The sequence below is a fragment of the Leucoraja erinacea genome, chromosome 8 (assembly GCF_028641065.1).
Source record: "Leucoraja erinacea ecotype New England chromosome 8, Leri_hhj_1, whole genome shotgun sequence".
Lineage (NCBI taxonomy): Eukaryota > Metazoa > Chordata > Chondrichthyes > Rajiformes > Rajidae > Leucoraja > Leucoraja erinaceus.
The window spans coordinates 22,114,129-22,137,603 of record NC_073384.1 but is presented as its reverse complement, the minus strand read 5'-3'; the positions used below and the strand labels follow the sequence as shown (position 1 = coordinate 22,137,603).

General features: G+C 45.1%; 1 protein-coding gene across 3 annotated transcripts in view; it reads right to left on the bottom strand.

The window, feature by feature from the left end:
* txlnba (taxilin beta a) overlaps positions 1 to 23,123 on the bottom strand; it is a 43,021-nt gene extending 19,898 nt beyond the window's left edge. Inside the window, exons 1-5 of one of the 3 annotated variants that reach the window (XM_055639175.1) lie at positions 22,967 to 23,123; positions 12,522 to 13,018; positions 10,284 to 10,375; positions 4,629 to 4,799; positions 655 to 849 (exon numbers count right to left, since the gene is read on the bottom strand). In XM_055639175.1, coding sequence (XP_055495150.1) covers positions 655 to 849; positions 4,629 to 4,799; positions 10,284 to 10,375; positions 12,522 to 13,002 — 939 coding nt within the window. In that variant the 5' untranslated portion in view covers positions 13,003 to 13,018; positions 22,967 to 23,123. Of the gene's footprint in view, positions 1 to 654; positions 850 to 4,628; positions 4,800 to 10,283; positions 10,376 to 12,521; positions 13,019 to 21,916; positions 22,166 to 22,936 lie in introns of those variants that run through there. The other 2 variants (XM_055639176.1, XM_055639177.1) reach the window with 2 other exon arrangements.
* Positions 23,124 to 23,475: the final 352 nt, after the last annotated feature.

Below are 23,475 nucleotides of genomic sequence, written 5' to 3'. Positions count from 1 at the left end.
GATCAACCATGATTGAATGGCGGAGTTGACTCAATGGGCCGAATGGCCTAATTCTACTCCTATAACTTGTGCACTTGATTGGCAAATGAGTCAGATGGGAGAGAAAAGAGTGGATAGAGTAACCAAGGATGGAGGTGACAAGTGAGGAAGACAAAGAGGTGGATTGTCCCTAGTGTACGTAGGATAGTGTTAGTGTGCAGGAACCGCTGGTCGGCATGGGCACAGTGGGCCACAGGACCTGTTTCTGCGCTGCATCTCTACACTAAACTAAACTAGGCAGTTGAAGAAATCAATTTCACCTGGATGGGGAGAGGTCCCTGGAGGGGCAATGGAGGCTGATAATCTCATCGTATTTACAAGGACCTGGATCGGTATAGTAGTTCTGGCAGGGCTATTGACTAAGGGCTCCTTTATGGCTTGTGTGGATACAATGCTCTCCTTCTACCCCTTTACCAATTAAGCTTCTTGGCATGGTTGTGGCACTGAATTCATTTTCTTCCAATTACTAGCTGTAAAACATAGTCATACAGCGTGGAAACAAGACCAATGCGTCCATGCTGACTAAGATGCCAAGGTGAAAGACGTCTATACTGGGCAGGAGCTTCAGATGTTGTGTAAGGAACAGACTGCCTGGCTTCCTGCCCTGGTCATTACCTCCTCTCGAGACTCGTATTGTTCAATGATGGTTTGCAGCTTGCTGGCCAGCTCCGTGTTCTCCTCACCCAGCTTGATGTTCCGCTGGGTGTGCTGGTCTATCTGGGTCTGAATGTCGGCCAGAGTGTCCTGGAAATGCTTGGTCACCTCCTTCCGTTTTGCTTCCTCTTCCCTTGCTCGTTGTAAACTCTCCTCCTGTGGCAGGGGGGAGGCATCAGGTCCGTAGGTAAGAAAGAGGGAGAGGGAGAGGGGGTGGGGGAGAGAATGAGGGAGAGAGAAGAAAATAAAGGGGGAGAGGGGAGGAGATTGAGCAAGACAGTCAATAAACAATAGGTGCAGGAGTAGGCCATTCGGCCCTTCGAGCCAGCACCACCATTAAATGTGATCATGGCTAATCATCCCCAATCAGTATCCCGTTCCTGCCTTCTCTCCATATCCCCTGCGCTATCTTTAAGAGCCCTATCTAGCTCTCTCTTGAAAGCATCCAGAGAACCTGCCTCCACCGCCCTCTGAGGTGGAGGCAGGTTCCAAACAACCCAAGCTCCAGAAGCTGCTTGAGGGAATTGCCTCCCCATGCATTCTTGCCAGGGTATCCAGAGAACCGGCTTCCACCACCCTTTGAGGCAGAGAATTCCACAGACTCACAACTCTCTGTGTGAAAAAGTGTTTCCACATCCCCATTCTAAATGGTTTACTCCTTATTCTTAAATTGTGGCCCCTGGTTCTGGACTCCCCCAACACTGGGAACATGTTTCCTGCCTCTAGTGTGTCCAAACCCTTAATAATCCTATATGTTTCAATAAGATTCCTTCTCATCCTTCTAAATTCCAGAGTATACAAGCCCAGCCGCTCCATTCTCTCAGCATATGACAGTCCCGCCATCCCGGGAATTAACCTTGTGAACCTACGCACTCCCTCAATTGCTAGAATGTCCTTCCTCAAATGTTTTCAATGGGGGGGGGGGGAAAAAAGTCAAGGAAAGAGCGTTCACGTCATGGCCCTGTTTCCACCAATCTTTCCACCACCACGCACAAGAAGCACAAGAAGTGCAAGACACCATTGTATGCAGATTCCGAGAAGTGCGTTCAGCTCTGGCTGAACAATTTCTAATCTTGTGATGTGGACTCGATAAGCAGTCAATGAGGAATAGAGAGAAAATGTGGGAGAGGGAGACGAGAATGTTGGGTAACGCATTAAGGTGGTGGGGGGGGGAGGGGGAAGAGGAGGGGGAGAGAGGTACGAGGCAGAAAGCATGGGAGAGACAGAAAGAGGAAAGGTGAAGAGAAACGGGGAGGCAAAGGATGAATAGTGTGGAAAGAAAAAATGGAGAAAGTAAGAAAGAAAAAGGAGGAGAGGTTAAGATGGGATAGTGAGGAAGGAAAAAAAACCCTTGAGTTATTCAACTGGCCCTTCGAGTACATGCCAATCAATTCACACCAATCCGTTTAATTCTCCCACATTCTCATCAATTTCCCACACATGCTATTTACACACCCGCACATCAAGGTACTTTGCCATGGCCAATTAACCTACTGTGAAATATGCTTGCTTCACTTTTTAAAGAATTCCCAGAAATCTTTTTTAGGTCAAACACTAATGGAACATTTTATTTTGTGGATGGTGGAATCTGCTGATCTTCCTGTACCTGGTTTGACCAGAGGACATAAAACAGTACAGCACAGGAACAGATTATTCAGCCTACAATGCCTGTGCCAAACAAGTTAAAGTAATCTTCTTTCCCTCTGTGGGATCCATATCTCACCATTCCCTGGATGTGCATGTGCCAATCTAAAAGCCTCTTGCTTGCCACCATTGTATCTGCTTCCATCACCACCCCAGCAATGTGTTCCAGGCACTCACCACATTCTGTGTAAAAAAGAAAACTTGCCCCACACATCTTACTTATACTTTGCCCATCGCACCTTAAAGCTATGCCCTTTAGTATTTGTCATTTTCACCCTGAGAAAAGGTTTTCTAACTGCCTCCTGGATCTATATCTCTATAATTTATATACTTCTGTCAGATCTCCTCACACTTGAGACACCCTACCACTGTGTGATCCACTCCCCACCCCCAACCCATTTAAACCAGCTCTGTCCATGGTAACACCAACCGAAGGAGAATACCGAGATTGTTTTCAGTCTGAAGAAGGGTCTCGACCTGAAACGTCACCCATTCCTTCACTTCATAGATGCCCCGCTGAGTTGCTCCAGAATTTTGTGTCTATCTTCGGTTTAAACCAGCATCTGCATGGAGCCCTCATTCGCTGTGATGGTATCTCAGTCTCAGTCACAGAGGCCGACGTCAGGAAATCCTTCAGAGGGGTGAACCCCCGAAAAACACCTGGACCTGATGGTATACCCGGTCGTGTTCTAAAAACCTGTGCGGACCAACTGGCTGGAGTTTTTACAGACATTTTCAACCTGTCACTACTGAGATCTGAGGTTCCCACCTGCTTCAAAAGGGCATCAATTATTCCAGTGCCCAAGAAGAGTAAGGTGACGTGCCTCAATGACCATCAACCTGTGGCACTAACACCTGTGGTGATGAAATGCTTCGAGAGGTTGATCATGGCGAAAATCAACTCCTACCTTGAAAAAAACCTGGACCCACTGCAGTTCGCTTACCGTCACAACAGATCAACGGTGGATGCGATCTCACTGGCCCTCCATTCCGTTCTGGACCACTTGGACATCAAAAACTCTTATGTCAGGCTGTTATTCATTGATTACAGCTCGGCATTTAATACTATCATCCCCTCCAAGCTGGTTACCAAACTCACAGAACTGGGTCTCTGCGCATCCCTCTGCAATTGAATCCTCGACTTCCTCATCCACAGACCACAGTCTGTTCATATTGGTGGAAATGTGTCAGACTCGATAACAATCAGCACGGGAGCACCTCAAGGCTGCGTGCTCAGCCCTCTGCTGTACTCACTCTATACTCATGACTGCGTAGCCAGTCACAGTGCGAACTCCATCATCAAGTTCGCTGACGACACCACTGTTGTGGGACGTATCACTGATGGGGATGAGTCAGAGTATAGAAGAGAGATTGAGCAACTGTCCATATGGTGCCAGCACAATAACCTGGCCCTCAACCCCAGCATAACCAAGGAACTGATTGTGGACTTTGGAAGGAGTAGGATGGGGACCCACAGTCCCGTTTATATCAACGGGTCAATGGTTGAAAGGGTCAAGAGCTTCAAATTCCTGGGCGTGCACATCTCTGAAGATCTCTCCTGGTCCGAGAACACTGATGCAATTATCATGAAAGCACATCAGCGCCTCTACTTCCTGAGAAGATTACGGAGAGTCGGTTTGTCAAGGAGGACTCTCTCTAACTTCTACAGGTGCATAGTCGAGAGCACGCTGATCGGTTGCATCATGGCTTGGTTCGGCAACTTGAGCGCCCTGGAGAGGAAGAGACTACAAAAAGTAGTAAACACTGCCCAGTCCATCATCTGCTCTGACCTTCCTTCCATCGAGGGGATTTATCGGTCGCTGCCTCAAAAAGGCTGGCAGTATCATCAAAGACCCGCACCATGCTGGCCACACACTCATCTCCCTGCTACCTTCGGGTAGAAGTTACAGGAGCCTGAAGACTGCAACGACCAGGTTCAGGAATAGCTACTTCCCCACAGCCATCAGGCCAGTAAACCTGGCTTGGACAAAACTCTGAACATTATAACCCATTATTTGTCATTTGCACTTTATCAGTTTATTTATTCATGTGTTTTGTAGTCAATGCCTATTATGTTCTGTGTGCTGAAGCAAAGCAAGAATTTCATTGTACTATCAGGGACACATGACAATAAACTTGAACTTGAACTTCCTTCCTACACTGAGATTGTCTTCTCTCCGCTCTGTCAGCAGATGACAGACGGCGAGCTGTGTTTACGAGAGTTACTCACGTGTAGGGTTTAATGGTTGCTATCTTACTTTAAGCTGGGGATTGTTCCCTCTACTACGCACCTTGAGGGTCCTGTTGTGTCTCTGGAGCTCCCGGCACAGACTCTCGAGCTTGCTGCGGGCTAGGATGGCCCTGGTATGTTCACCCTGTAGATGGTCCTTCTCCTTGGTCAGCTGCGTCTGCTTCCTCTGGACCAACTTCCTCTGCTTCTGCTCTCCCCGGTACTCCTCCAGCTGCAGGTAGACAACAGGCACACACCAGAGGGTCACTGGGTGACTGAGGAACACTTGGCACTGGCCAGCAACAGCAGGAGGAACATCATCCCCGTGACACAAGACCACCCACTCCAATCACCCTGACGTTGATAATCTAATCCAATGGTTCAATAGACAATAGGTGCAGGCGTAGGCCATTTGCCCTTTGAGCCAGCACCGTCATTCACCGTGATCATGGCTGATCATCCACAATCAATATCCCGTTACGGTCTTCCCCACATATCCCTTGACTCCGCTAACTTTAAGAGTTCTATCTAATTCTCTCTTGAAAGCATCCAGAGAATCGGCCTCCACTGCCTTCAGAGGCAGAGAATTCTACAGATTCACAACTATCTGGGTGAAAGATTTTCTTCATCTCCGATTTAGATGTCCTACCCCTTATTCTTATTCAACATTGGGAACATGTTATCTGCCTCTAGCATGTCCAATCCCTTAATAATCTTATATGTTTCAATTAGATATCCTCTCAACCTTCTAAATTCTAGTGTATACAAGCCCAGTCGCACCATTCTTTCAACATATTACAGTCCCGCCATCCCGAGAATTAACCTGGTGAACCCTGCGCTGCACTCCCTCAATAGCAAGAATGTCCTTCCTCAAATTTGGAGACCAAAACTGCACACAATACTCCATATGTGGTCTCACCAGGGCCCTGTACAACCGCAGAAGGACCTCTTTGCTCCAATACTCAACTCCTCTTGTTATGAAGGCCAACATGCCATTAGGTTTCTTCACTGCCTGCTATACCTGCATGCTTACTTTCTGTAATCTTAATTCCTGATATCTTAACCTGATTTTCGAAATGTTTATGAAGCAAGCAATTAGACAGGTATATGGATAGTGTAGGAAGGTACTGCAGGTGCTGGTTTACACCCAAGAAAGACACAAAATGCTGGAGTAACTCAGCGGGACAGGCAGCATCTCTAGATAGATGGAATGGATGACGTTTCGGATCGAGAACTGAAACATCACCCATTCCTTCTGTCCAGTTATGCTGCCTGTTCCGCTGAGTTACCCCAGCATTTTCTGTCTATCTTCGGTACATGGATGAGACAGATTTAGTGGGGTCTGTGCCAAACACAGGCAAGTGGGACTAGTGTAGATGGGACATATTGGTCGTTGTGGGCAAGTTGGGCTGAAGGGCCTATTTCCACGCTGGATTACTCTATGACCATCTTCCCATGAAATTTACATTTCAACATGGTGAAACACAACCATCCATCCCCAGAGAGGTCAGATCACATCATAGCTCTTTCCTTATGAAAAGAGTTGGAAATTCCCAGGAAATGGGAATTGGATACTGGATACACCAGGTACCTCATCAAGCACATTGGACAGCAGGCGTGCTACCTAACATCAAAGCACATACAACGGTGAAATAGGCTCTTCAACACAACATGTCCATGCTGACCAAGATGTCCATTTACACTAGTCCATTTGCCTGCATGTGACCCTCATCCCTCTAAACCTTTCACATTCCATGCTTCTGTCCAAATGTCCTATATCAGATTTAAATACTGGAATTTGCACACACTGCGCAAGTTAAGGTGAGAGGGGAAAGATTTAATAGGAACCTGCGGGGCAACTTTTTGCACACAGTGGGTAGTGGTTATATGGAACGAGCTGCCAGAGGAGGTAGTTGAGGCAGGAGTATAACAACATCTAAAATACATTTGGCCAGGTACATGGATAGGAATGGTTTAGAGGGATATGAGCCATACATGGGCAGCCGGGACAAGTGTAAATGCGGCATCTTAGTCAGCATGGGGAGTTGGTCTGAAAGGCCTACTTCCATGCTGTGTGACCCTATAATTTCAAGTGATTGCGTAGCAGTCGCCATGACTACGCTTGGCTTCGTTGATGTAAAGGAGGCCATACCGAATGCAATAAACAAGATTGAGTAGAGTGGTTTCTACCAAAAGCAGAAAAAGGCGGAAATGGGAAGATGTGACTGGTGGTTCGATCCCATCAGCAACATTTTGACATGGATATTTTTGGAAGGCAAGGAGTACTGCTACATCCCTGAAGATGGCAGCAGGGAGCCATATTGGCCTCTGTAGTGACCCCAACAGGAACCCAAAAATACTGCATCTATTTGGTAAGGGAGAACTTTTTAGGGAATGATTTGTGAATTCTATAATGGAGAATTTCCATTACACAAAGGACAATAACATGGGAGATAAATTCTGCCATAGGATGGGATGGCAGAGTGGCACAGGCCACAGTGTTGCTGCCTTACAGCATCAGAGATCCGGGTTTGATTCTGACTATGAATGCTGTCTGCACGGAGTATGTATTTTCTCCCCTGTGTGGGTTTTCCCCTGGTGCTCCGGTTTACTCCCACATTCCAAAAATGTCTCGAGTAAACTCAGTGACTAAACTTCCACAGTTCTGTTGTGAAGAAAATTGAAAAGAAATACTAGTCTCTGGGTGAAGACATTTCTCATCATGTACTAAATGGCCTATTTTTAAATTTTGACACTGATGTTTGATTCCAGCTATCCAACCAGGCAAAACACCATTCTGTCATCTACCTGTCCAAGGCTTATGGGAACCGTTACAATATGAGCTCCTTTTGTTCTACTAAACTCGAGGAAGCGTGGCCTTGGTTTGCTTAATCCCCTCTCAGAAGATTCCCAGTCCAAACATCAATTTAATGAACTGCTACAATTACAACTATATCCTTCCTTGGATAAGGAGATCAGACCATGCATAATATTCCAGTTACAAAGAAACATGGAAAAATGCGTGCAGTAGTAGGCCATTTGGCTCTTTGAGCCAGCACCACCATTCAATATGACCATGGCTGATCATCTAAAATCATTACCCATTTCCTGCTTTTCCCCCCATATTCCTTGATTCTTTTAGCCCCAAGGACTAAATCTAACTCTCTCATGAAAACATCCAGTGAATTGGCCTCCACTGCGCTCTGTGGCAGAGAATTCCACAGATTCACAACTCTCGGGGTGAAGAAGTTTTTCCTCATCACTGTCCTAAGAAGTTTTTCCTCATCTCAGTGCTAAATAGCAGAATGATACCCAAATCCTTTGACAAAAAAGACCAATGGACTGTTTGCCTCCTTAATACATAAGTTCATGTTCATGTCATAGGAGCACAATTAGACCATTCGGCCGATCAAATCTACTCCATCATTCAATCATGACTGATCTACCTTTCCCTTCTATCTTCCCACAACTCTCCTGTAGTATTCTATCAAAGACTTTCTGAAGGACTTAGCATTCTCCTGCCCTTCTCCCAATAACCTTTGAAACCCTTACTGATCATTGAATCTGTGAATCTGCACTTTAAAAATACGCAATGGCTTGGCCTCCACAGCCGTCACTAGAAGTCTAATTGCTTCTGGTACCTGCGTGTTAACTTTCATTGATAATCAAGTTCTCCTTAACACCAACACATGTCAATCGCTCACCTTTTAAAATAAACTCCTATTTTCTATCCTTATCAACTAAAGTGGATGTCCTCATATTTTACCATGTAAAGACTATCTGCCATGCTCCTAACCATTTACTTTTTTTGAGGTCTCCATGTAACTTCCTTGCAACCGGCGTTGATATCGTTCTTTGTATTAATTTTTGTGTAATTGGTAAATATGGATACATTTTACAGTCCCCACATATGTATAATCCATAATGACAGATGGACCTTGTGGCATCTCTACCAGCTCCACTATTCCAACCTGAAAATTATTCATTATGGTTTCTCTCTCGAACTCAGTCCACAATCATATTTACTCCCAACACATATGTTCGACTCTTGTGTAATAACTCATCCTGCTGTGATGCAAGTATAATATAAAGCAAAGTTCAAATGCATTACATCTATTTGTTCCTTCTTATTTATTCCACTGTTAGAAATTCAAAAAATTCTAACAGATTTGTCAAACATGATCTCTCTTTCTATATTCAAAGTTGACAATATTTTCTATGGCCCTTGTTGCAACTTCTTAAATAATAGATGCTAGGATTTACTCTATTACTTGTGCCAGGCTAATTGGAAAATGGTTTCCAGTTTTCTCTCTCCTACCTTTCTTAAATAGTGGGGGTTACAATTGTTACTTTACATTCTGAGGGAAGCACTCTCAAACATCTAGAATTTTGGAAAGATGACAATCAGTGCCACCTATAGACACCTCCTTCAAAAACAGATCAAGTCAGGACACAACTTGTCCATGCCAACAAATGGGCCCAACTAAACAAATCCCTAAAGGGCTCCAACACCGATTGTTGTGGGACATTCGTAGTAACAGGTATTCAATCACAAAAACAATCCTCTACCATCTGTCTTCTATATGCCAAAATAATCAGTTTGTGAATTTGCACAAGACTTTCACCAAAACCTACACCAAATTCTCCAACCACAAAGTTTTTTCCTTTGTGAATCCTGATGAACAGTGTTCATTTCGGACCTCACGTAAACCTTCTGGCTCCACGTACTAATTAGCCACGTTATCTTGAATTAATCCCACTTGTTCTATGGTTATTCGTTGGAATGAAAACATAAGGACGTTACCGGGATTGGAGGGATTTAGCTGTAAAGCGAGGCTGGGCCATTTTCCCTAGAATCTTATATGGGTATATAAAAATCATAAGGGGTATGAATAAGGGGAAGGTTTAAAGGGGCAACATTGTCACAAGAAGGATGGTGTGTATATGGAATGTGTTGCTGGAGGAACCTGTAGGGGCAGGTACAATTACACCATTTGAAAGGCATTTGGACAAGTACATGGATAGAAAAGGTTTGGTGGGATATGGCCCCAAACACAGACAATGGCACCAGCTCAGAAAGACATCTTGGCTGACATGGACGTGCTGAGTTTAGTTTTAGTTTAGAGATACAGCGTGGAAACAGGCCCTTCGGCCCACCGAGTCCACACCGACCAACAATCACCCCATACACCAATTCTATCCTACCCGGATCTCTGGCTTTGTAAGGCAACAACTGTACCGCTGTGCCACCATGCCGTCCTGAGTTAAAGGGCCTGCTTTCATGCCGTGACTTTATAATTTCTTCTGCCTCGGTCTGTAAGGAACCCACATTAATCTTTGCTAATGTTTTCCTTTTTACTGATCCATGGAAGCATTTGCAGTCTACTTTTTCTCAAAGGGAAAAAATGTTTTTCATTAGATTACTCTAGTTTGGGGTACCTCGTTGGCTATCTAGTTCTTTGGGACATCCTGCTGTGATGAGAGTATGATATAAAGCACTGTCAGTTGACCATGAATCCCTGGGCTTAGAATGGAGAGTAAAGAGCATGGTTCTGGCGGGCATCTTGTTAAAGGTGTTGACATGTTGTTGCTGTAGCACCATGACCTCATGACCACTTGTCACCCGGAGCTTTACCTGTTTAAGGACACAAGAGGCAGGCATTCCCAACAAGGAGTGGGAAAAGTGCATGCAGTCGATGGAGTCACTTTTACTGACCAGTTCCGAGTACTTCAGGAGCAGTGCATCTTGCCTCTCCTCGGGCGAGCTGATCTTACTCAGATTCTGCACCAAGGCAATGATCTCCTTCCCTGTATTTCAAAACAGAAGAAATTTTGTTAAAAACAGAAATCTATTTTCCCCCAGTGGAGTGATGGTAACAACATGTCCAGCGACTGTAGAGCTGGCAACAGGAAAATACTGAGGTAAAATGCTGTACATTCATATCAAGATGCTTTTGTGTTGAGAAGACAATGCCATTGATGGATCATCCAGGTAAGGTCAGTGGATTTACTTTCCTGAAGGACATCATATGGATATTAACGGCAATCTTTTGTCATAGAAAATGACTGAAAGTTCTAGTTTTTATTCAATCATGTTGTATTTAATTAACCCAGCTGCTGTGGCGGGATTCAAACTCACATCCCTGCATCAGTGATCCAAACTCTGGCTGCTCCTCTAGTAACTTAACCATCATATTTTATTACTTTGCGATCTATGAATTACCTCAATCTCAAATTTTAAATAAATAATTGTTCCAGCATTAATTGCCATTTGCCATTTTCTGAGGTAAATTCCAAATTTCTATCTCTCCTTCCCCTCCTCCCCATACTGAATCTACGAGACACTAGCTCTACCAGCCATGCCTCTTTGTTGCCCATGGAATCTCCTTGTAATCTCTGGAATAATCATGTACAATCCTATTCATCCTACCATGGCAGAGTTCACTTTGGATTCAACATTTTCAGAAAACCTACCATCCAGTTTTCCATCTCACATTTATAGCATTTAGTAAGTTCTCCCTCCTCGTATATTTAATTTGTATCATTTTATTTACACTTTTCAATATGTACTGTGACCATCCATCTTCTGTGTCATATCCACCCTATTGCAAGCATTCCCATCTGTTTTCTCCACCCCCCTCCCTTCTCTGCAATTTAACACTTCTTATTAGCTCCAAACTTTTACAAAATTAAATGCATCCTTTGACTGCCTTTCTCACTGTCTGCAACTTTTGTGTTGCCTGCAAGCTTCCTAACCTCCCCCCTCTCCATTATAACCCCATGCTGGTTTCCCTTTCCACAGAAGCTGCCTGACAGGCCGAGTTCTTTCAGCATTTTTGTTTTTCAGATCCCAGCCTTTGTTCTAGCTTTAGTTAGAAAGAGTGTAGAAAAGATTTTCATAAGTCATAGGAGCAGAATTAGGCCATTCGGCCCATCAAGTAAATTCCGACATTCAATCATGGCTGATCTATCTTTCCCTCTCAACCCATTCTCCTGCCTTCTCCCCATAACCCCTGACACCCATACTAATCAAGAATCTGTCAATTCCCACCTTAAAAATACCCATGATGGCCTCCACAGGCGTCTGTGGCAAATAATCCCAGACTCGCCACCCTCTGACTAAAAAAATTCCTCCACCTTTCTAAAGGCATGTCCTTATGTCCTTTTATTCTGAGGTACATTGTTTTATTCTGATATACGAGAATGTTTCCAGGTCTTGAGGGATTCAGTTATTGGGAGATGTTGGGCAGGCTAGATCTTTATTTGTTGGACTGTGGCAATTGTAGGATGGGCGATCATAAGGGTGTATAAATTCATGAGGGGAATAAATAGGGTGAATGTTCAATCTTTTTTCCCAGGGTTTGGTGCAGGTTTCATGTGACCGCTTTTCAGGGCTCTCGCAACGGCGACTTTCCCCGCCCGAGTTGCGGGGTTGAAGAGCTCCTGGAGCGGGGCCTACATCACTGCCCCGCGCGGCTGAAATGGCCGCGGGACTCTGCGAGCGCACGCCGGGGGCTCTAACACCAAGACCCGGTGTGCGACCTTGCATCACCCGGCGTGGCTTTAATGGCCGCAGGACAATCGCCATCGCCAGCCGGGGGCTTTGACTTTGACTCTGAGATGGGAGGGGGAGAGTGCAGTGGAGAGATAAGTTTATTTGGCCTTCCATCACAGCGATGTGATGGATGTTTATGTAAATTATGTTGTGTCTTGGGTCTATGTGTTTGTAATGTATGGCTGCAGAAACGGCATTTCGTGTGGACCTCAAGGGGTCCAAATGACAATTAAATGTATCTTGTATCTTGTTTAGAGGGATATGGGTCAAAATGTGGAAAAATGTGACCTGTATAGACGGGCATGTTTGTCGGCATGGACAAGTCGGGCTGAAGGGCCTGTTTCTGTGCTGTATGACCCTACGAGTCTGCAGTTTTATTTGTTTTCTGTTTCGACTCACCCATTCCCTTCAGCTTCTTTTTATCCACCTTCTGCTCCTTCTCTGTTTCCTTGTCGGCATCATCAGTGAATGCAGACCCTGGCTGCTCCCTGTCCCCATCTTCCTGGGCCTCCACCTCTCCGTTGTTCAAAGCCTCACCTCTCCCCGCCTCTTCCTGCACCTCCTTGCCCACCGTGTTGTCCCCGGAGCCATAGTTTTTGATGATGTCCTCCAGCTGCCTGTTCAGCTCCTCCCCGATGTCAGGGCCTATCGGGTCCGGCTCAGGCAGAGCCTCCTCCTTCAGTGCATGGGAAGCCGCCTTTACCGGCGCCTGATCGGAAGTGATGGGATCTTTTGGGTCTTTCTCAGGTGCTCCTTGCTTCTCTAGTTGATCAGCGTTGGGTGCCAATGCTGGAGATTGGACAGGTTCCTGCATCCCAATTCCATCAGGAGGGACATGTTGTGAGGGATTATTGTTGTTGGCGGACTCATGGCACTCCATTGTTGTTCAACGTTGCCTAAGGAGGAATAACACATTGTCAAAGCCACACATACACTGGCTGCACTGACCCAGTTGTGTCAAAGCCTTTATAAGTCATGGTTTTCAAGCATTTCCCTCTCTTCTCAGCAACAAGCAACATTCCTTGATGCAAAGGAGCTACTCCCAAACCTTTATCATTCCCAGTCTCATGGAGCTGTCCCAGTTGTAAGATATGTCGGTGAGGTCACACCTGGAATCAGTGGCGGACTGGGTCTAAAAATATTGGTTGCCAGGAGACAAAGAGGGCCCACTTCATCAGGGGCCCACTTGCCATTGGGCAAGCTGACACCCTGGCCAGTCCGCCACTGCCTGGAATACTAATGCTCTTCTAAAATGCGGAGATGAGGAGCTTTCAATGACAGAGCCACAGTCTCATCATCCATATTTGGGCAAAGAAGGATATACCAGACAACATCAGAAATGCTGTAATCATGATCAAGAAAGGTGACCATGTTAACCAAGAATGGTCTTACTGATGTCTGCCACAGGGAGTGCCATTGGTGGATGTCTCATCCACTGGTGAAAGGGCTGCTCCTAAATCCCAGTATAGATCCTCCATCAATAGACACTGTGGGCATAATCTTCAATGAGAGTAATGCTAGCATCAGCAACATCTTCTGGTCATGGTCTTTGACTCCATTACTAGGGAGAGATGGTGGACAAAAAAGGGATATCAATAATGAAGCTTTTTCCATCATTTTCAAAGTGCCAGCCCAACGTTTGGTTAAATGAGGGGATGGACCTTTGAAGATAAAGATCTTGGATCTGACACAAAAATTATGGTCCAGTGAGCAGCAACTCTGACTTTCAAACATGGTTCTGAGACTGGATTATTTACAACATGCACCTCACAACTCTCTAAAGATATCACCAACATAGTTTCCTTCTTCTCCCCCTGGCCTATGTCCCCAACACTGAGTTCCAGTGATGCATGGCTACACTGTGCAGGCCATATTGTAAGACATGAGGAACTGAAGATGCCAGTTTACAAATAAAAAGCACAAAGTGCTGGGGTAACTGAGTGTGTCAGTCAGCATCTCTGGAGAACATACTGTAAATAGGCTTAATTTGAGTCCTGACCTGATACATGGTCAATCCATCCCTCTGCAGAGATGCTGTCTGACCCGCTGAGTTACTCCAGCGCTTTGTGTCTCACAGTGTTTGTATGCCTGACACCAAAGTCTTGAGCAAAACATTCTATTCCAAGCAGTCGTGGAAAGAAAATACCAGGCAGATGAAGGGAAAGGTTAATGGATGTTCTTAAAGGCAATGAAGCACCCCAACATGTTTGCTGAGATAGGGGGAAGGGGCATTTGGTATGGTATTGAGAACCACAAGCCTATGTATTAGAAGCACACAGAGACCCTGTGTAAGTGAAAGAAGGAGCATATCAGCGCATAAGCTATCCACCTACCAATAACCTTCTCTGTCAACCACCTTCTACCCTCCTGTGGAAGAGTCCATGGGTCTTACAATGGCCTCATCAGTGTCTGTGTGTTTGCGCATTACTACATATCGAATATGCAGGCCTGGTTGTGTAGTCTTAGATTGTGTGTATGTGTGTGCTGTGTGTATACTTGTGCTTGGAGTTGGCAAGAGCCAGTGTATGTGTACAAGCGTGTGTGTGCGTGCTCGTGAATGCGTGTGCATGTGGGCGTACATGTGCGCAAGTGTTCATGGTGTTTGCATGCGATGAGCTGCAGAGGGATTCTCCTTTAAGGCAGAGGCTCCATGCTATGATGCTATGACAGGCTGTGTTAATTATAACCCACTGCCTTGTGCGTGGAGCTGCCCAGTGTGCAGCAGCTGCTCCACGATGACTTGTCCCTCCGATCATATCTAAATCGGGCTGTGCTGACCAGCATTTTCCAGAGTCACTGTCACACACTCCCTTCCCCCCTCTCCCCTCTGACTGGGCAGCTTCACTGCTAATCCCACAGAAGGACAGCACAGTGAACTCTCATATCACGGCTGTGAGCTTTTTCTGGGTTAGCACAGTCTCAACCCTTGAAATATTTTAAGTTTCCCTTCCCATTAACCTAGCTGTGACAGTCATCTGCTTGAATATGGAAGAAAAATGTTTGCGTGTGCATATACATATACATATTTCCATACTCAAAAATGCATGCATACATGGGTGTGGACGTATATTTGTACACACACACATACGCACATGAACACAGCAAGCATCACACACATACATATTTACAAATCTACACATGTGCACACACACAACACACACATGAACACATGGTCAAAACAAAGTTTTTTAAATGTAAATTAAAATAAATATTGCAGATGCTGCTACGCTGAGATAAAACTAAACATTCTCAGCCAACAGGAGAGAACCAGGGTTAAATTTCAGCCCGAAACATTGGACTGGATCGCCCTTTCTGGCCCAATGCCTCATGCCTCTTAAGGGGTGTGACAGGCTAGATGCAGGAAGATTGTTCCCGATGTTGGGGAAGTCCAGGACAAGGGGTCACAGCTTAAAGGATAAGGGGGAAATCCTTTAAAACCGAGATGAAAAACTTTTTTCACACAAAGGGTGGTGAATATCTGGAACTCTCTGCCACAGAGGGTAAAATAAAGTTCATTGGCTATATTTAGAGGGAGTTAGCTGTGGCCCTGTGGCCAAGGGGATCAAGGGTAAGAGAAGGCAGCCGGGAACTGAGGAGATGAACCAGGGTTGATAAATTAAATGGCAGCCCGAAGGGCCGAATGGCCTACTCCTGCACCTAATTTCTATGCTTGGCTATGTTTCTATGCTGCCCCCACGTGTCAGATTGTGTTGGACACTTGGCTGTCCTGGAAGGGATATGGTCTGTGAGCAGCAACCATGCCTCTGGTAATGGATCCTGAGACTCTGCCATCATTACCGCCTTTAGACAACTCGCTGCTAGTTAAGGCCATTCTTTAGTTTAGTTTAGCTTAGAGATACAGAGCAGGAACAGGCCCTTTGGCCCACCGAGTCCGCGCCGACCAGTGATCCCTGCACACCAACACTATCCGACACACCCTCGGGGCAATTGACTATTTTACCAGGACAAATCGCCTGCAAACCTGTACATCTTTGTACGTCTTTGAACTCCTTTTCATAGGCCTCTGGTCTCACTTAACGATAATATAAAAGGTTATAACGCATTAAGAAGTATCAGGTTTGAGGCATACATGTGATAATCATTAATTAAGATCATTTAAAAATTGTAAAGAAAAACAAGCTGTGCTTCTTCTATGTTTTCAATCCAGGTTTGTAACTTCTTCTGTAAATAAAGATTTAAAAAATTGCAGATGTAGGAAATCAGCTATTTCTCTCTTCAGGGATCTACTGCTCTGCTGTGTGTTTCCAGTCTTTTCTGGGTTTTTTTATTTCAGGAATTTCATGATTGTATTATATTCAATTCCACCCACAACTCCCTAGCAAATGAAGTGTGTAGGAAGGAACTGCAGATAGACACAAAATGCTGGAGTAACTCAGTAACTCAGCGGGACTGGCAGTATCTCTGGAGAGAAGGATTGGGTGCCATTTTGGGTCGAGACCCTTCTTCAGACTAGAGTCGGGGGAAAGGCAGTGAGAGAGGATGTTGCAGAACTCTCGTCGGAGAGAGGAGGAGAACTTCTTCAAAGTAGACATACGTTGAGGAGATTTCACAGTGGAGCAGACAAAATGTGCAGGAAGGAACTGCAGATGCTGGTTTTAAACCAAAGACAGACACAAAATGCTGGAGTAACTCAGCGGGACAGGCATAAACTGCAGATCTTGGTTTATACTGAAGGTAGACGCATAATGCTGGAGTAACTCAATGGCAGAAGCGTTGTTGTTTCCGGGGTGGTGGTGAAGGTTGGCGGCAGTGGCAACTTTGGTGGGATCGGCCGAGGAGGCGGTGATGGTCAGAGAGACGGTGGAAGTTACGCCAGCATTTTGTGTCTATCCCCAATAAACGACCGGTCCAAACATGCATGCACAAGGCCTGGACAATAATCAGGTGTGGGCTGGTAAGTGGCATGTGGCATTCATGCCATGACCATTGTAGGCAGCGCAGTGGTGCCTGCTCTCCCTGGGCCCATATAGGTTTCCAGTGGGTGCTCTGGTTTCCTCCTACATCACAATGAATGCGTTGGTTAATTAGCTCCTGCAAATTGTCCCCAAGTGTGTAGGCGAGTGGTAGAATCTGGGGGGGGAGTTTAGTTTAGGTTTAGTTTAGTTTAGGGGCACCGCATGGAAACAGGCCTTTCGGCCCATTGAGTCTACACTGACCAGCAATCCCCGCATACTAACTATCCTACACACTATGGACGATTTACTTTACAATTATACCAAGCCAAATAGCCTACAAACCTGTGCATCTTTGGAGTGTGGGAGGAAACCAGAGATCGTGGAGAAAACCCACGCAGGTCACAGGGAGAACGTACAAACTCCGTACAGATAAGCACCCGTAGTCAGGAACAAACCCGGTTCTCTGGCGGTATAAGGCAGCAACTGTACTGCTGTGCCACCGTACCATTCATGTTTTGTTTTTGCAGTCTTTTTCTTTTCACTGTCTTGTAGAATATGTGTGATTTATGTGTAGGATGCTTTTGAGTGTTATCTCAGTCTACATGCCTGGATAAGTCTGCAATACCTATACCTCACTGTGATTGTGCATAAGCATATGAATGCCTCTACTTCCTTAGAATATTGAGGAAATTCAGCACCTCAATGAATTCTCTCTTAAACTTGTACAGGTGTACAGTAGAGAGCATATTGACTGGTTGCAGCACGGCCTGGTTCAATAACTCGGAAGCCCACAAACGAAGAAGATTGCAAAAAGTGTTGAACAGGTCCATCATGGGCCCCCTCCATCAGGACCTCCCATTGAAGGGATCTATAGGCAAGTAAAAAACATCAAAAAGGCAGCCAACATCATCAGAGATCCACACCTCCCTGGTCACACTCTCATTTCACTGCTGTCATCGGAAAGAAGGTATAGGAGCTGCAAAACTGTAAAGTCCAGGTTCACGACCAGCTTCTTCCCTACAACCATCAGACTATTAAACACTACAACTTCAAAATAAGCTCCAAACTACATTAACCATATAACTATTACAGCACGGAAACAAGCCATCTCGGCCCTACAAGTCTGTGCCAAACAACTTTTTTCCCTTAGTCCCACCTGCCTGCACTCATACCATAATCATATCATCGATGGGTGGCATTTTGTCTTTGCATTATTGTTGTTGGTTTGTTACACACACACATACATATATGTATGTATGTGTGTATATGTGTGTGTGTGTGTATATGTATATGTGTGTGTATATGTGTGTGTGTATGTGTGTGTGTGTATGTGTGTGTGTGTATATATTACTGATGCACTTTGTTCATTCTTCCGTTTCGGGACACATGATTATAAAACACTCTTGACTCTTGAAACTCAACTTGTATAAGGTCTGGAAGTGGGGTGAATGAGTGGCCCCATTATTTACCAGTGAGTTGTATATACTGCTGCCTAAAAGAAAGATTGATTAATGGCAGTAAAACAGCATCATCACGCTTCTTTGTTGCGTTGGGGATTTCTGATTCTGGAGCCCCGGGGGATTTAGAGGATTCCATGGGATGATTTGAATAGAAATCCAAAGATTCATAGAGTTATGCTGGACGGAAACAAACCTTTTATCCCAATTCATCTGTGCCGACCAAGACCCAAGTGTTGTCCATTTTGCCTTTCCTATCCATGCACTAGGCCAAATGTCTTTTAAACATTGTTATTATACTTGTTTCTACCACATCCTCTGGTAGGCTGTTCTCTAGACCCACCACCCCATGTGTGAAAAACATAACATTCAGACCCCCTTCAAATTTAAATCCCCTTTGTACTTTAATATTCGTTTGTACTACTTGGATTTTGTTCTGCAATCTTGCACCATTCTACTGTTTGGCACGTCATTGTATTTATCGTTGCTATGTGTATACTGTTTACTTTGAGTTTCATCTAAAAAAATGAATTTGAGGTGTTGCACTTTTGGAGGTCGAATGCAAGTATACATTTAATGGCAAGACCCTTAGCAGCATTGATGTAGAGAGGTCCAAGTCCATAGATCCTTCAAGTGCAAATACAATTAGATAGAGTTGTAAAGAAAGCACAGGTGTCAGAGGTTATGGGGCGTAGGCAGGAGAATGGGGTTGGGAGGGAGTGATAGATCAACCATTATTGAATGGCGGAGTAGACTTGATGGGCTAAATGGCTTAATTCTACTCCTATCACATGACCTTATAACTTTATATTGTATGCTAGTCATCATTGCTCAGGGCATTGAGTACAAGAATCATGAAGTACAAGGATCATGAAGTCTGTGGAATTCTCTGCCTGAGGGCGGTGGTGGCGAGATACTTTCAAGAGTGAGCTAGATAGGGCTTAAAAATAGCAAAGTCAGGGGATGTGGGGAGAAGGCAGGATTGGGGATGGTCAGCCATGATCACATTGAATGGCTCGAAGGGCCGAATGGCCTGCTCCTGCACCTATTGTCTATTGTTTCAGCTTTATAAAGAGTCATGTGTGCTGTTCTGGTTACCCCAATTCCAGGAAAGATGTGGAGGCTTTGAAGAGAGAGCAGAAGAGATTTACCAAGATGCTGCCTGAATTAAAGAGGAGCATCTATAAGGAGAGGTTGGACAAACTTGGATTGTTTTCTCTGGAGTGTTGGAGGCCGAGGTCAGAAGCAGAAAATGTAAAGGAGATTTAAAAGCCAACGTGGCTTTTAGATAGGAATATAGATATGTAAGGAATGGAGGGATATGGATCACATGCAAGAGGGGAGTTTAATTTAACTGGCCATCATATTTGGCCGAAAGATCTATTCTTGTGCTGAACTATTCTATGTGGATTAAAATGGGCCCTCCCGACTAGAAACCAATTCTTTGTTGCCCATTGTTGAAAGGTTGAGAAAGAGTGCTAGTCAGACAGTGAGGTTCAGTGAGGGGAATTCCAGGGCACAAGTTGGTGAAGACATTGTCACCATCAGTGGTGATTAATTTTGGGGGACAAATGGGGGGGGGGGGGGGGGGGGGGGGGGGGGGAGTTTTGGAAGGCACAACGTTGCTGCAAGTAGAGCTGCTGCCTCAGAGTTTCAGTGACCCTGATTCAATACTGTCTGTGTGGAGTTTGCAGGTTTTTCCCTGTGACCATGCGAGTTTCCTCCTGGTGCTCCAAATCCCTTCCACAACTCAAAGGTGTGCGGGCTGATGGGTTAATTATTTGTCCGTGGTGTGTAGGTGAGTGGTAGAATTCTGAAAGGTGTTGGTGTGAATGTGGAGAGAATAAAACGGGATTAGTGCCAGATGTGGAAATGGGCACTTGTTGGCTGCCATACCAAGGTGCCCACAAGATGCTTGTTTCTGTAGATAGACACAAAAAGCTGCAGCGGGCCAGATAGCATCTCTGGAGAGAAGGACTGGGTGACCTGGAAGACTCTTATTTCTGTGCTGTATCTCTCTATGACAGGGGTAACATCACACAAAGGGGTAACATTTTCACACAAAGGGATAACCTTTTCACACAAAGTGGTAACATTTTCACACAAAGGGTGGTGGGTGTATGGAACAAGCCACCAGAGGTGGTACTTGAGGCTGGGGCTATCCCAACGTTTAAGAAACAGTTAGACAGGTACACGGATAGGACAAGTCTGGAGGGATATGGGCAAAGCAGGTGGGACTAGTGTAGTTGGGGCATGTTGGGCAAGTTGGGCCGAAGCACCTGTTTCCACAGTGTATTACTACTCTAGGACTATGGCTCTATGACAGAATCTATCTACTTTTTATTAAGAAACAATAGACTCCAATTACTTGAGCTGGTCTATTCTTTGGCCATAACGAGTAGCTCAGTGTGATTGGGGATGGGCGAGATGGAGAGACCCTGGAGGGACCCAGTAACTGAGATGAATGTCCAAGTGACCCAGCTCCTTGTTACCAAGGGAAACAAAAACGTCCTGTGTGTGCGTCAAATGTTGTGAAGAGCAAGCAGCTGTCAGCTGCCCGAGGAAGTAGCGGCTTGTTATTTTGGGCATCATGACACGGCTCCCAATTATTATCACCCACTTGGATGTCGATGGAATCACACCAATCACAGCTCAAACGTACAGTGCAAACCTGCCTCCTGCTTGAGATAGTGAAGAGTATCATTATTAGTGATGCAGAACGGAACTGCAGATGCTGGTTTACACCGAAGATAGGCACAAAGTACTGAAGTAACTCAGCGGGTCAGACTGAAAACCTTTCAGTCTGAAAAAGGGTCCCAACCCGAAACATCACCCACCCTTTTTCCCCCAGAGATGCTGCCTGATCAGCCATGATCATATTGGATGGCGGTGCAGGCTCAAAGGGTCGAATGGCCTACTCCTGCACCTATTTTCTATGTTTCTATGTTCTGCTGAGTTACTCCAGAACTTTGTTTCTATCCATAATACAATTATTAGAGTGATGAAACGATAAACCACTCCAAAATATTATTATTAGTAACTCTGATTATTACTCAATATGATTATATGAACTCAAGGTATAACTCAAGTTACACCATCTCAAGTTATTACCTGATCAGTGGTTGAGGTTGGGCTTTTGTAAAAAGAAGAACACAGATGTGGAAATTGCTTGACATCTGGAGAACATCCAGCTCTCACCCCCTGGTATTCATGGCATACACATCACTGAATCACCACTCTTAATATCCCAAGAGTTACCGTTGACCAGAGTCTGAACTGGGGTAGCCATGTGCACAATAAGGCAACAAGAGCAGATCAGAGGCTAGGAATCCTGTGGCGATAGCTCACATATCTCCCCAAAGCCTGTTCCATCATCTACAAGGTTCAGGTCAGGTGTGTGATGGAAAAACTCCCCTCTTACCTTGGATGAGTGCAGCTTCAACAACACTCAAGCACCACAACAGCATTAACAAACATTCGCTCACTCCATCACTGAAGGGCAGTAGCAGCAATTTGTATCTTCTACAAGATGCACTGCGGCAATTCAACAAGACTCCTTCAACAGCATCTTCCAAACTCCCGACTTCAACTGGCTACAAGGACATGGGCAGCAAAAGCATGAGGACATCGCCACCTTGAAATTGCCCTTCAAGCCATACTGACTGGGGAATATGTCACCGTTCCTTTGATGCCACAACACTGGGACTCCCTCCCCAAAAGTATTGAAGGCAAATCCACACCTCAAGGATTGCAGCGATTTAAGGCAGCTCATCACCACCTTCTCAGGCAATTAATTGCTGTAGTGCTCATATCCCTTGAATGAATTAAAACAATATTCCCCTCTGACATTCAACAACTTCCACTTATGTAGTATCTTGTAACAACATATCCCCAGGTATATTCAGAGGTGTATTTAAAAAGAGATGATGAATAACTAACACAGCTGTTAGCTCAAGCCTCTGAGATTGGGTTTGGGAGGTGTATTTTAAACGAAGAAACACAGAGAGAGAGAGAGAGAGAGAGAGAGAGAGAAAGTTAGATATTTGGAGGTCGTTATTCTAGAGTTTACACCAGGTAGCTGAAAGTATACCATCGTTTGTAGAGGGATTATGTTTTAGGACCTCAAAAGATTTTGATGAAAATTATGTAGAGAGAGAGAGAGAGCGAAAGAGAGGAAATGGGTAGGAGGGAGAGGGAGAGGGAGAGGGAGAGAGAGAGAGAGAGAGAGAAAGAGGAACAACAGCACCTAACAATTGCAACGGTGACCGAAATCACACAAAGCCACCCCACCCACTCCCAGCGCACAGTAAACTATCAGCGGCCACAAAAGGGGGCTGAGTGCTACGGTGATTTCCTTCCCCTTACACACCAACCCAACCACATGTGTACAAACACGAGTGTGTGCAGATACATACAAAAAACACAAAACACACACACACACCGTAGATGAAAAAGTTAGTTGCAAGCTCACCTCCGGCCGTCCCAGTGCTTTGTGGAACAGACTCAGAGACGCTGCTATTCGAGTGACAGGACAGCTGAGTGAAAGTGAGCAGGAACAGCTCCAGGCTAAAAATAAACCAGGTCAACACTGAATGAGCAGGGAGATTACCCCAATCACGAGGACATACTAAGACTCTTGCTTAAATCAATCGCACGCGCCCCCCACCCCCCATTTCAGAATGCAAATGTGATTCAGGATGACATGGAGAGACAAGAGTTGGGAATAAATTGGAAGGGAGTGGTCCAATTAGCCCCTTGAGCCTGCTCCACATTTTAAGTGGTGATACTAAGAATGCTAATGAAGATCTGTGGTATTCTTGCCTTTATTGGTAGGGGCATTTGGGTATAAGAGTTGGAAGTCATGTTGTAGTTTTGTAAATCTTTGATAAGGCCCTATTTGGAGTATTCTGTGCAGTTCTGGTTGCCATCATGTCTGCCTCAGACATGATGGGTTGAAGGTTCACTTCCAGGGCTGTGAGA